The 13,510-nt window shown below is 32.7% G+C and overlaps 1 protein-coding gene across 1 annotated transcript in view; it reads left to right on the forward strand.

The window, feature by feature from the left end:
- Positions 1–2,872: 2,872 nt before the first annotated feature.
- Positions 2,873–13,510, forward strand: part of Hsc70-5 (Heat shock protein 70 cognate 5) — a 41,315-nt gene continuing 30,677 nt past the window's right edge. Inside the window, exons 1-2 of the mRNA XM_067262563.1 lie at positions 2,873–3,038; positions 7,611–7,660. Coding sequence (XP_067118664.1) covers positions 2,949–3,038; positions 7,611–7,660 — 140 coding nt within the window. The 5' untranslated portion in view covers positions 2,873–2,948. The remainder of the gene's footprint in view (positions 3,039–7,610; positions 7,661–13,510) is intronic.

A 13,510-nucleotide genomic window follows, 5' to 3' on the forward strand; every position in this document is an offset into this window, starting at 1 on the left:
AGTGTGACTGAAGCGATTTACACTGGATGAGAAAGGCGCGAAACGTAGCAGAGAAGAGAACTGACGAAAAAAGGTAAGCATACGTAAGCAGCCAATGGGAAACGCGTATTCCCATTGGCGTATGCCCAAACACGTATTCCCATTGGCGTATGCCCAAACACATATTCCCATTGGCTGCTTACGTATTCCCATTGGCTTGGTTATGCAGCCAATGGGAAACGCGTATTCCCATTGGCGTATTCCCATTGGCATATTCCCAAACGCGTATCCCCATTGGCTGCTTACGTATTCCCATTGGCTGCTTTTCAGAGCTGACGAAAAAAGGTAAGCATACGTAAGCAGCCAATGGGAATACGCGCGTTGACAAGCTCAAGCTAATGAAAACAATGTTTTCATCTCAACTGGAGTTCTCGACTCAAGCAGGAAAAAGATCCATATTTAAAATAATACTGGTACAATATATAATTCAATTATGATAAGCGTACACGACACAGTAAACTAAGGGTGCGTTCGTTAATAACTGTCGCTCTGCTACAAGAGTGCACTGTTGTTTGTAGGCATTTAGGAACAACAGTGAAAGATAGAAAGATGGTGGTACCCGTACTATCGATAGTATCGTGAAAGAAGAATCCATGATTTTAAAATATACGTTTTTAGAAACAAAAGAAGGGTCTCAATTGTAAAATTTCACCATAAAATGAATTATTTTGCCAACAGATCATTCAAAGTAGCTACGAATAAAATTAAAATGCCTGGTACCACTCGAAAAAATTTGAGAAGATACATAACCGCGTGCACAAACTCGAGCTTTCACGACTTCTAAATTTTCATTCGTAAAACCACATAATGGACCCTTAAACGAAACTGAGTTATGGAGGACGCCATGTTGCTTTCCACCGTAAACTATTACTATCAGCTGCCGTTTTTGCCGTCCGTCAGCGCACGTTCCTATTCTGGACTCCGGCCGAAATATAAGAACGCGTTCCGCAGAAATTTTTAAACGGATGCCGCTCGGGCGGAGTTAAGCCCGATGCACACATGCGGCGCGGCAAGGAAAAGCGGCAGAATGACGTCACTTTTTCTCGCCGCAGAGGTCTATTTCGTGCCGCTTTTCTCATGCCGCGAAAGTTGGTCGAATTCTATCTTTCGCGGCGGCCGCCGCCAAGACGCGTTTCTATCAGCCAATAACATTTCGTCTGGCAGTCACGTGAGAAAATACAATCACGTGGTGTTTTAATGGCGGAAAGTTCGACGTGGTTAACCGAGATAACTAACATCGGAATAAAGAGGAAAGAATAATATAATTAACACAAATTCTACACAGATACTGTAATCATATATTATTTAATTCAAAGAACAAAAGAACTGAATCTTACTCGAAATAGTATTCTTAATCGAAAGATCTTAATCGAAGAATAAGCCTATTTTGTACATCACTTCTTTATCGATCCAACAAAATATCTCGGCAAGATTCTTGACAATACGATATCTCTAATCCAAAATATTCATTCGAATCTTCGACGAAATCTTCTAGCTAAATAAAACGAGCCGTACAAAACAAAATTTGTAAACACGTGGATAGCTGAGTGTCGATATCGTTCGCCATCTTGAATACTGAACGCATGCGCCGAAATGTAAACGGATTGCCGCTGGTGTGGTCGTGCTGCCGCGCGGCGAAGACGCGTTTGCGTCACCGCTTTTCCTTGCCGCGCCGCATGTGTGCATCCTCCTTTAAGCGGAAGAATAAAAAAACGCACCTTTAAAGAATGTTAACGTAGTAACTGCAGTATATATCGAATTTTTTTAAAACGCCATCTATTGGTAAAACCGCGAAACTACAATTCGCGACCACGCCACCGCTTTCAGTGGGAACGAAATTCTCTTGGTTCGCCTCGTTTGCTCTCTTCGCTCCCTTAGATTTCGCACCCTTCGCGTTCAGTGTAAATCGCTCTTTAACAGACATTGAACGTCATCGACAGTTCGACCAATCACTCATTTTAATTGTCAAGGTCAAAAGAGGCGATTGATGTAGGCTTACCGGATGTCCCGCTTTGACCGGGATTGTCCCGGTTTCACGATGTGGTCCCTGCGTCCTGGCCAGTTTATTTGGTAAAATTTTAAAAGTGCCGAATATACAAGAAGTAAAAATAGTTCATCCTGAGGTAAAATGGCTATTTGGCATCTAAAATGTCTCCTCTGTTAACTCGTGTTGCCAATCTAAATACAGTATTATGGTAAGCCTAGATTGATGACACGTTCTATGTCACTTTAGGTGCAACCTTTGGTGCAACCTTGCATGCAAAGCTGCACGGAGGTTGCAGCTTTGCGTGCAACCTCCGTGGACATTCTGTGGAATCCAGGATTGACTCTGGGCGTGTAACGCCTATATTTTTTTAAGATGGCAAGTCCCAGATGTGTCGGGTGTAGTTTTTCGCCGCCCAACTGCTCCATTATAGGCTTGGCAGAACTCGCGAGGAGTATAGAAAAAGGCCGTTTTAGTACCAATAGGAAGGAGAGCTAAAAATGAAAAATATTACTTATATGATCGAAAAAGTGTTCGTTTTGTCATAATTTATATAAATTTACATACTGTTCATTAAAAAATAGAGATTAAATTGAGGTAAACTCGTAAACAATTCTAATGAAAAGAATACACCGTCATATCATACATCTTAAATTAAGTTAATTAATTTTATTTCAGTAAAGTTAACAACAAAATCTTCATAAACTGAAATTTAAAAAAAATATAAGTAAATGATATGAAAGTTTTCAAATATCTTTAAAATAATAATAATTATTATTTTATTAAAAATAAATATTTTACATATAAAATGCTTGTTTGTGGCAGAGGGCGCTGCCTCAAAACGCCTTTCGTTTCATCATCTTTTTCTACCATCGTTTGGAAGAGAAGTAGCACGTGCTGATATCGTAACCTTTACACAAAAGAGATGATGAGTGTAGTCAGGAAGTCGTGTTTAAACGTGTTAAATGCACACAGGAACTTCAATTTAAACAGAAACCTTTCCCTTTACGAAAAGGTAATGATTATAAATCGTTAAAATAACATTAACTCCAGTTAGGGTTAAAGTACAGAAAAACGCAAAAGTGTTGGGGAATCTTGAAAAAATTGGCCGATTGTGCTCATTTCGACGAAAATCTTAATGAAACGACGTTTCTGTCTTAGGACTTTTATTAATTTAATCTTGACGCAATTTTTTTCCTTCATTAACAGTTAAGCCTAAAATCTCGTGTTCTTACTACACTACTAATTAATTTAATACGTTTATCTACTTTTATACACGTGGATTTACGAGGAAATACACTAAATACGCGTTTTGTAATTGGAGGAAACTTTCCGACAAAATAGAATGTTCTAGAAAGGTACGAAGCCAGTGCTGTCCCCTACAAGCAAACTTTATCGTAGGGTGTGTAGAAGGGCAGATCTGACTGCTCTGTGTACCCTTAGCTAAAGTTTGCACACGTTAAGGAAATCCTTTGAGGAATAACTGGCCTTGGGGAAAATCTCTGTTAGTATCATTTGATGATGTACTGGCTGTTCTTGGATATTTATTGGCAACAAATCGTATTAAAACTTGCCGGAAAAAACGTGTGCATAACAGTCTATGATGTAAAGAGCAGCTAAAAAAAGTGGATCGTATTTTCCTGTGTGAACCTGATCTCGGAAGTCAGTACCTAAAGATTGGCACAACTATTTGAGAATGAATGAAGAAATATATTTAAATCTAGAAGTCTCGAACACAAATTCGTGTTAATAACAACCACATGGCTTTTTTCCACCTTTATTTAGTTGATTCGTCATTTCTATAACAAATATGGTTGATTTTTGTGAAACCGTGAAACGGTTTCACAAAAATCAACCATATTTAAATCTGTTATTATTGGTTATACCAATAAAAAAAAAAAAAAAAACACAAAATACTGTAATGCAAGCAGCAATTTCACCCTGTGAGAGGCTCACGGCAACCTTTAAGGTATTTGGCAATGGGGAGAAGTTAATTTGAAATACCACAACTTTGTATTTAAATCTCCTGTAAACCTTGTAACTGGTGCTGTCAAAGTTTGCACGTGAACATTTTCGGCCCCTTACTAGGTCCTTCTTCAAGCGATATTTTTCTTTTTTGACCGTTACATCGAAGAATATCCTCTTTTCGGATAAAAATTCGAATTGTCCGAAAAGAGGATATTCTTTGATGTAACGGTCAAAAAAGAAAAATATCGCTTGAAGAAGGACCTAGTAAGGGGCCGAAAATGTTCACATGCGAACTTTGACAGCACCGGTTACAAGGTTTACAGGAGATTTAAATGGTTTCACCCCGGTGTGTATAGGTGAATTATACCACAACTTTGGTTCATATACTTCATCAGTTCCTGGTCCTGACTTGACTGATACTTTGATTTTCTTAATTTCCTTCCTATATGCACTTCTGATGTTATTAATTTTTTTACGACACTTTATTCGTTAGCATTTGGCTCAATGTCTTTCAATTAAATGTAAATAGCAACTTCTTTTTTGCTTTTGTTATAATCTTTACTTTTAACATGTCAAAGGCATGGTTCACTTTTGTAAATCTTTAAAAATTCTTCTAAACATTTGTGGGACGACCGTTCTCGCTCGGCAGCCTCGCAACTGAACGGAAACGACGACACGTGCGTTACGGTCGGCCTGCGCAGTCGAAAACTGTGCAGGAAAATCAAATGGCTTTTCATTTGCCGAAACTGTACAGTTCCCCCCCCCACACTAATAGGAAGTCCTCAAGGGCAAGACCTGCGCAGTTATTCCTCAAAGGATTTCCTTAATGTGTGTGGCCTCCTTAAGGGGGTGGTACTATGTGCTTGTAAAAAAAATTAAACTTTACAAGACTGGTATGAAACTGATGCTCTGGCTAGTGTGTTAGTGAACATCTGGATGTAAGTTCAAAAATATTAGGACTTCTTTCACTTCATTAAAGTTAATAGTTTTGTACTTAAGTTTGTAAGGCTTTTGTGTAACTTGTGTCTAATATCAGAACTTTGAAATATAATTAAGGTTGATATAATTGATTTAAGAGTTACAACACCACTTGACAGATTGGAATAATATAATAAACACTTCAATCCAAAAGCATTAAATTGTATTCCAGTGAGGTTTTAATTCAAAATAAATTTTTGACTAATGTTTTCAATCTGCAAATGAAGATCTTTAAGTCTGAATATAATACAGAGCTGAAGAACCTCACTGGAATATAATTTAAAGCTTTTGAAGTGTTTATAATTGACTTATGTTATAGGATTATTGATAGTTTTCTTTTAACAATAAATCTAAATGTTTTTATATAAGATGTAACAGAAAATTATGGTATTTTATACTGTTGAAAAGGATTTATGTTAGAGATAAAAATTTCAGAACAATAAATTACCTGATATTCTTATATATTTATTTGATTATAATATCATTCATATATTTATAATACTGGATCAGAGACATATTTGGAGTATTAGGACATACTTAATACTGTTACAATCGGTAACCTAAGGTGACCCTGGCATCGTGATATTAGGAATACATCCAAAAATGCTTAATTCAGAAAGCCAACATTTTTTTTTTTTTTTTTTGTTCCTTGAATGTAAATGGAAGGTGAAGATTTTCCTCACTTGAAAGAAAACATTTCTTTAAAAAATTTTGTTGGGCTCCCTGAATTAAGCATTTTTGGATATTTCTTACTGTTATAATTTATATTATTTGGAAGATTATTGATAAAATTTACTTAGAGATACAATAAACCTGATTGGGCTGCAATTTGAAAAAATTGTAGATCTATAAATTTCCACTGTCATCCATCTGTCTGTCTTTCCTTAATCTGAAGAACAGTGTTAGATAAATGAAATTCAAGACCAAATATGGAAAGCTTAGGGACAGGAGGCCACAATTAACTATATACAAATTTCCAACAAAAACCAGAAGTCATGTTATTTTGATTCAGAAATTTTTCCCTGAAAGGAGTTAGATGACTGGCACAACTCCATTGCTAACAGAAAAGTATGAAGTACAGCTATAGTACTAATTTGAAGTGGAGAGTATATATTTTAAATAAAATAAATTTAAAATAAAAAATTAAAAATTGCAGCTTGGCATTGAATAAATAATTGTTTGCTATTCTTATATATTTATTATTTGATTACTACATGAAATATTAAAAGTAGGATGGGTGTTGATATTTGATTTTACATGAAGATTTTATAATTTATTATAATTAAATTGTAGTTCTATGAATTAAGAAGCCACAATTGAATGTAACATTCTTGCTTGTTGCATCATCACAAAGTGACTAAGATGCTACTTTGTTTCTTAAATTTTATTTTGATTTGTTTTGTTAATGAATGTTCGCTTATACATATATGTGCACAATCTGTTGTTTTTTAAAATTATGTGTATGAATTAAATCTATTTCACACTTTTAATGTGTCCAGCATACTGTTAAATTTTCATAAAAACGTTTTCGATCACTTTTAGAGATCTTCATCAGTTACAGATTACAAAGAACGAACAAAAATTCAAATTTATTATTATTATTATTATATAATATATTATGTGTATGTTTATTTTTAATGAGTTTATTTTTCTCAACTGTATTTAACAAATATAAAAATACAAGTAGAGTCACAGTATATAGTAGCAATAAATATTTTTGAATGGAGTGAAAATATCTATTTAATAAATTAATTGACTTTTCTGAGTAGTAACTTAGATTTAAGATTGTACTTTGGTAATATTGAAAGTTCTTATTTTGTCATTATGTAATTTACAAGACTGATTTGAACAAAATTGATTTTAATATAAATGTTGGAAAGTGTTATCTGTAAATATCAATGGATTGATAGTGATATAGTTCCTATGTTGCTGTAAAGACACATGATTATATTATAAATATACCACTATATTGTATGTATATATACTGTATATTGTATTTGAGATAGCTGCATATTGTTACTCAATTGCTTCATTGGAATTAAGAGTACAGTCAAACCTGTTTTTATGCGGTCTTTTTTTGTGCGATTTTTTTATGCAATTTTTTTATTTGTGCGGTATAGTTGGCGACTAGTCTCGTGCGATTTGTCATGTCTCACGTTGACTTATTATAGCTAAATGAACTTATTATAGTAATATTATTGCATGAATATGGAAAAAATGAAATAATTTACTTTTTAAGTCAACAAAACACCACCTGGACAAAAATATGTAAAACAGACGATAGACCAGACGATGCAGTCAAGATACATCTATTGTCAATAAATTCTATTTCGTACGGTTTTGAGTTATTTTCTGTGTGAGACTTTTTTTAATTGTGTTGCGAAAACTATTTTTTACAGCCATTCGTGAAGTTTCATGTGATTTTTTTTTATGCGTTTTTTTTAATGCGGTCCCTATCCACCACATAAAAACAGGTTTGACTGTATAATTGCTTTTTTGTCAATGAGTGTATTTTACTGATGGGAATTATAAAGATGGCAGTTATATTAATAGTTACTTTATTTGTTGTCTAGTTTTGAACTAAATTAAAAATACTAAATTTAAAACATGGATTTAATTAAATTTTTTCCCCATTTTTCAGACTAACAGTTTTTCAAAATATGGAAAGAATATATTACAGAAACGATACAAGTAAGCCTTTTTTTATTCTGTTCTGTTAGCAAATAATGAAACAATATTACCATCAATTTTTAATAAAAAGTTATAGGTAATGAAATCTTGTTTATTTAATAACATCTACAAATATTTATTTAGTTCATTTTTTTTTCTTTTTCTTGCAATTTAGAGAATTGAATAGAATTAAATTAGAATTCCAATCAATTTTTTAACAGAAATTTAAAACTTTTTTGAGATGGAGTGTTAGCAAAGTCTCTTTTATGCAGCTTACAGAATTGTGTTTGTTATCAAAATCTGTTTGATTGATTTCCATTAAACTTTTGCCATTTTCTATTAATTTCAATGAATAATCCAAAAATGTAATAAAAAATGGTATCCTTGACTTTGTTTTTCAGATATAAGGCTGATATTTGTAGCTTGACCATACATGACAAAATGATATTGCACAAATCGTGTGACTTTGTCGTGCAGTGTTCCGCAGTAATTTTTCTACGGGCTTATAGAATTGAGTTTATTCTCAAAATTTAATGGATTGATTTTGATAAAACTTTGCCATTTTCCATTAGGCCTACTTGTAATGAGAAATCCAAAAATGTAATGAGTGTTGTTTTAAACATAAAAAATCCAGCAATGAGTTGCTTAACTTTTCCAGCAACATTTGATGTCACCATATGTTATATTTTATTTAAAACATATTTTTAACTATTTTGAGGGTAAGAATGGGTTTTATTAAAAAAAATGTAAATGCTAATAACAAGTAAAATCATCATAGTAAAGTCTGTCCCTACTGAAGATATGCATGACCCCTTTATCTCCCCACTTCCTCAACTTGTAATCACCAAAATTAAAGCATTGATCCCCTAATAAAAAAAACTTCCTGCAAAATTTCAAAAATTTTCAACAAAGAGCACAGGAATTATTAAACTTCAAAGAGGATGAATACAATTGCACTCCCACACACTAACATACAAACATACAGAAAAAATGCCTGAGTTTATTTTTCTTGATGTTTCAAAGTGTCCTGAGTCTAGAAATGTAAAAATCTTGGGGGGGACATTTTATGACTTATTGTCTCCCTCTGTTCTATATAACAGGCAGGAAAGTAAAGGTAAGAGTCCATGACTTTATTTTCGATATACAGATGTATTAAATTGATAATTTACCTGCTCTCAGGTGCGACTAAGTAGACTTAATGGAATTAGGCCTAGGGGTCAAAAATAAAAACAGCGTTACATGTGCCTAACAGAAAATAGGCAGAAAAGAGAACAATAACAGAATCAATCTCCATCAATAAAAGCAATTGATGGAGATTGCTTTGTTCTCAAATTCCTCTGTGTCAGCAAGTCTCTCCATACCCAACCAGTGCAAAAATTGTCTCCTCCATGGTCAGCCAGTACAAGGATCTTCTGTGCCTAACAAATTCAGGGATCACTTTTCCCAGATCTTGCTCATTTCTATTGTGATGCAACAAAGTAGAGTTTAAACTGTTGTGTGCTTTAGATCTTTAATCATCTGGCTTAGATCAGAAATAGACAAATGTTATTTCTAATTAGATCTAACCCAGATGAATGTGCAGTATCTGCTATTGAGATTGGTTTTCAAAACACAAAATATCCTGACCTTTATCATACATTTAACATGGATAGTAGAGGCCAAGGCATTGTACTCTATTCCTCATAAGTGCTGATTGACCATATTATGAAGATTTTTATGGGTATCCAGGCCACCCACAGTGGGAATAGTTATGGTTGGTCATATAATTTATGAGTTTACTAGTGCCTTACATCAATTAATTTAATTCATTTCCAACCTCACAATGAGTTGTTCTGCTTTGGTAACAGTGTCCTGCCTGCTGATATTAATAATTCTTCTATTCATTTTACTTATATTTTCTAATTGTTTCTTGAAATAATGCTGTCCTTTCTCATCTTAATGTTACCTTCCATTATTCTAAACATACTAACATATCTGGTCAAATTCTATGACTTAAAACTAAATTATTTATTTTAAATTTATTCTAATTTAAATTGATTTCCTGATTCCTATGACCTCCAGCCTTGATTTAAATTGCTGCTTGTGATAGATTTGATTTTTCTTAATAATTTGCACAAACATGTATATTTTTTCTTTTAAACTGCTGGATTTAAAGAATTCTTATTACATGAATTTGAACAATGACGTTTTGCATATGTATAGAACTCAATTAATGAAAGGAATGTTACATTATAAAATTTATAAAAAAATTTGAAATATTCATGAATATTGATTATAGAATTATTTAAACGTGTTGCACCTGCTTCCATTTACTAATTTACATTTATAAAGTCTTAAGTGCAGTTATTATGCTAAAAATTTTCAAATAACTTGATTAATTTTGGTTTTTTTTATTTTTATGTGACTTTCTTTGAATAATTAACATAAAATAGAGTTTTTGTCTTTTTTATATTTAATTCAATATAAATATTAATTAAGGTTTATATAATACAATTCTATATATAAAAATGAAGAGAAATTGTTTTGATCATTTTTGTTTTATTCCTAAAATAAATATTTTTCATAGTTTGTCATTCAGGGTGAATTGCATTATTGATAACTTAATTAACTAATCAAATAACAAAGCCAGATTCGTTATTGGTTCATAACTTGGATAAGTAAATATACAGATATTTAATTCAAACTAAAGGTAGGCTGGAGATCATAAGAATGTAAATGACCCCAGTCAGCATGGTGAGTTATCTGTAAGGTCAAGTAATCTAGTGTGAAGTAAGTAAAATTACAGGTTCCTGCTCTGGATTGATCTTTTCCAAAATATTCTAAATTAATTAAATTATTGGAATTATTTACAATTAATTTAATACAAATTGTAACTTAACTGCCTACTCCTAGTCAAAATTACATAATATCTGCATATTTTGTTACCAAGTTATAGTCCAACAATGAATCTGGCTTTATTATTTGATTATTAATATAAAATTTGACTTTCTCTATGTGATATATCAATTAACCAATGTTATTAATTCAAAAACAAATTTGAGAGGAAAAAGGTTTTGTAGAAAATTGAACTGAGAATTAAAGTTAAAATGCTTTAAAGCTTTAGTAAAACTTATTGTGTGTGTAAAATGCTTACTTTCATATAGCAAACAGTTTTTAAATTTCTTACAAAGGAATGTTTTTGCTCTGCTTTAGGATAGCTTCAGCTTATTAATGTACACAAGTCACCGTTCCAACCAAATTCGAACATTTTTGATGTATCAAACAATATTTCAAAACAATACATTTTCAAACTTTATATTGTTTTTTGACAGATTGAATGATAATTCAAACTATACATTTTCATTCTAATTTGTTACACTTTTTTTTCTAAATAATAAACATGATTATAATTGTACATTTGTATATGTCTTTATCTGCCACCACTACCCTGTTACATCGCCATCCTCTTGCATCATCCTGACAGAAGCATGAGAACAATGAGTAATACTAATGTGAAGAAAACTCTAAGTGGTTCATTTTCCATGCCTGAACCCACAACTGACTACTGGTGTATAAAAAACGACATAAGTTTTACTAAAGCTTTAAAGAATTTTAACTTTAATTCTCAGTTCAATTTTCTACAAAACCTTTGGTGGTTTTATCCACTCAGTTACTGGATGGTACTTATTGGGTTGTAATTTGAAAAAAATTGTAGACCTATAAATTCCCATTGTTGTCTCTCTTTCTTTCTTTCTCGGTTGATATGGAGAGTGCAGCCACTTAGGCTATGTTCTCCGAGGTGCTACTGCCTGGTGTCTAATTAAAGCAGCCTGTCTGGCATATACAGGTTTCTAATGTCACCACGTGCTGTCTGGGTGAGATATCTGCATTTGGCCAATATATTGGTGTTAAGGTATGAACTAAGTTGAGGTCAAGGGACAAGGTTGTGCTTAGGGAGTGTTGAAGTCCATTATATTTTGGGCATTGTAGCCAGAAGTGGAGAGTTGTTTCCGTAGTGACACAATGAGGGCAAGCCACCGAGTTGCTGTATAAGAAGTCATTCAACTGGGTTGTATTCATTTGTAAACAGGCTAACAAAGTCTCGTCATGCTTCATTGAGGTGTATTTGTACATCCATTTAATGAAAGGGCGAGGTGGTTGCACCCTTTCTGACAAAAGGTAGGCATCCATACGTCTGTAAGATTGTTGATGATTGCTCTACTTGTATGCCGACCGAGGTCACTCGGTAGAACCATCCGCCATATTGTTTGTATGTCTGTCCTTCCTTTAATCTCGAGAATGGAGTTAGATGGATGAAAGTTGAGACCATATGTGGAAAGCATAAGAACAAGAGGCTTAGATTAACTATATCAAACTTCCAATTTACACTGGAAGTCATGTTATTTCAATTCAAATATTTTGCCCTGAATGAAGTTAGATACATAACCAGCACGACTCTACTGCTAACAGGAAAAGTATGATGTACAGGGCAAACACTACTCCACACAGGCAAGTGCTATATGCTACCTGTTGCAGTAATGGTGTGTATAGTGCATCTGTTTTGTGCTATACCATTGTCACAATAATTAAGTGAATATAATATATATATATATTATGAATTATATTCTTTATGTAAGATTTATATTTAATTTATTATTATTTTAAATTTTCCCCATAGATGGTGCTATGTGTGAAGCCAGCAAATTGAATGATGTAACTAGAAATTAATTGATTTGTAGAAATCCAGTTGATATTTTGGGGTGAGATGTACGATGCTATCTAAGTTAGAAGTATGTGAACATAACTGCCGAGTTTTGTAGCAATTGGTCAAATGGCCTAGGCATGCATAGCAAGCAAACATCATCATTTCTTCATATATATATAAAATATATGTATTGATTATAACTGTGTAAAAGCTGCAGTTTGGTCACCATAGGTATCTGATCTGTGAAAGGACTTTATAAGTTCATTAATTGCTCTGGTCTTCACATCACCTAAAACTGCCATTGTAAAGTATTAGTAAAATAACTTGACAAAATCATAATCTCATTCATCTAAATTAACATTTCTCAAACTGGATTGCATGAAACCTTGAGGTTTTACAAAGTAAGGGTTTCATGACATAAATATGCAAATTGGTGGGTTTAAATTTCTTATCATGATTTTTCCCATGCTATCAGTGACATTAACATTTGGTCACTGATAGCATGTGAACAATCTATTGCTGCTTCAATTCAGAAGCTTTTTAAATCATAAATAATTGTTGCTACTTTGTTCTAGTTTGTTAAGGTGCCAGAAATTGTAGCTTAACTTGGTGGCAATAGGGGTGTCCCAGTATGGTTGTACAAGATATTTTAGGGTTCTATGAGTTAAAATAGATTGTGAAACACTGATCAAAACAAAATTATTCAAACAAAAATGTACAGTTGTCACATATTTCTGGAATCTTTCTGTAAGTATTCAATATATTGATTATAAGATAAAAATGATAAAATATGATAAAACTAACTACATATTGATTTTGATTATTTTTAGTCAAAATAACACTCAGAGTGATATTAGATTATTGTTGAATTGTCTGTTATTTATTATATAAAATTATATCTTGTACAGTACATCTACATATCCAGATAAATATAAGTTTATTAACTGATATTGTAATTTATTAACTAATTCTGTTTTTTTGCTCATAATTGCACATCAGTGTATATAGTTGTGACTAAATTTATAGACTGTTCCATTAGAACAGTTAGGGACTAAAATTTGTTTCAAAGTGAGAGAGATGATTCTTCCTTTGCTTTTTCCAGAAGGGAGTAATGATGATTTTAGGGATAAACTTGTAAAAGTCTTTAAGTGGAATCTTATTTTATAATTAAGTAATGTTGTTTATTT

Source organism: Centruroides vittatus, unplaced genomic scaffold (assembly GCF_030686945.1).
Source record: "Centruroides vittatus isolate TY-2023 unplaced genomic scaffold, ASM3068694v2 contig_15, whole genome shotgun sequence".
In the NCBI taxonomy this organism is placed as follows: Eukaryota; Metazoa; Arthropoda; class Arachnida; order Scorpiones; family Buthidae; genus Centruroides; species Centruroides vittatus.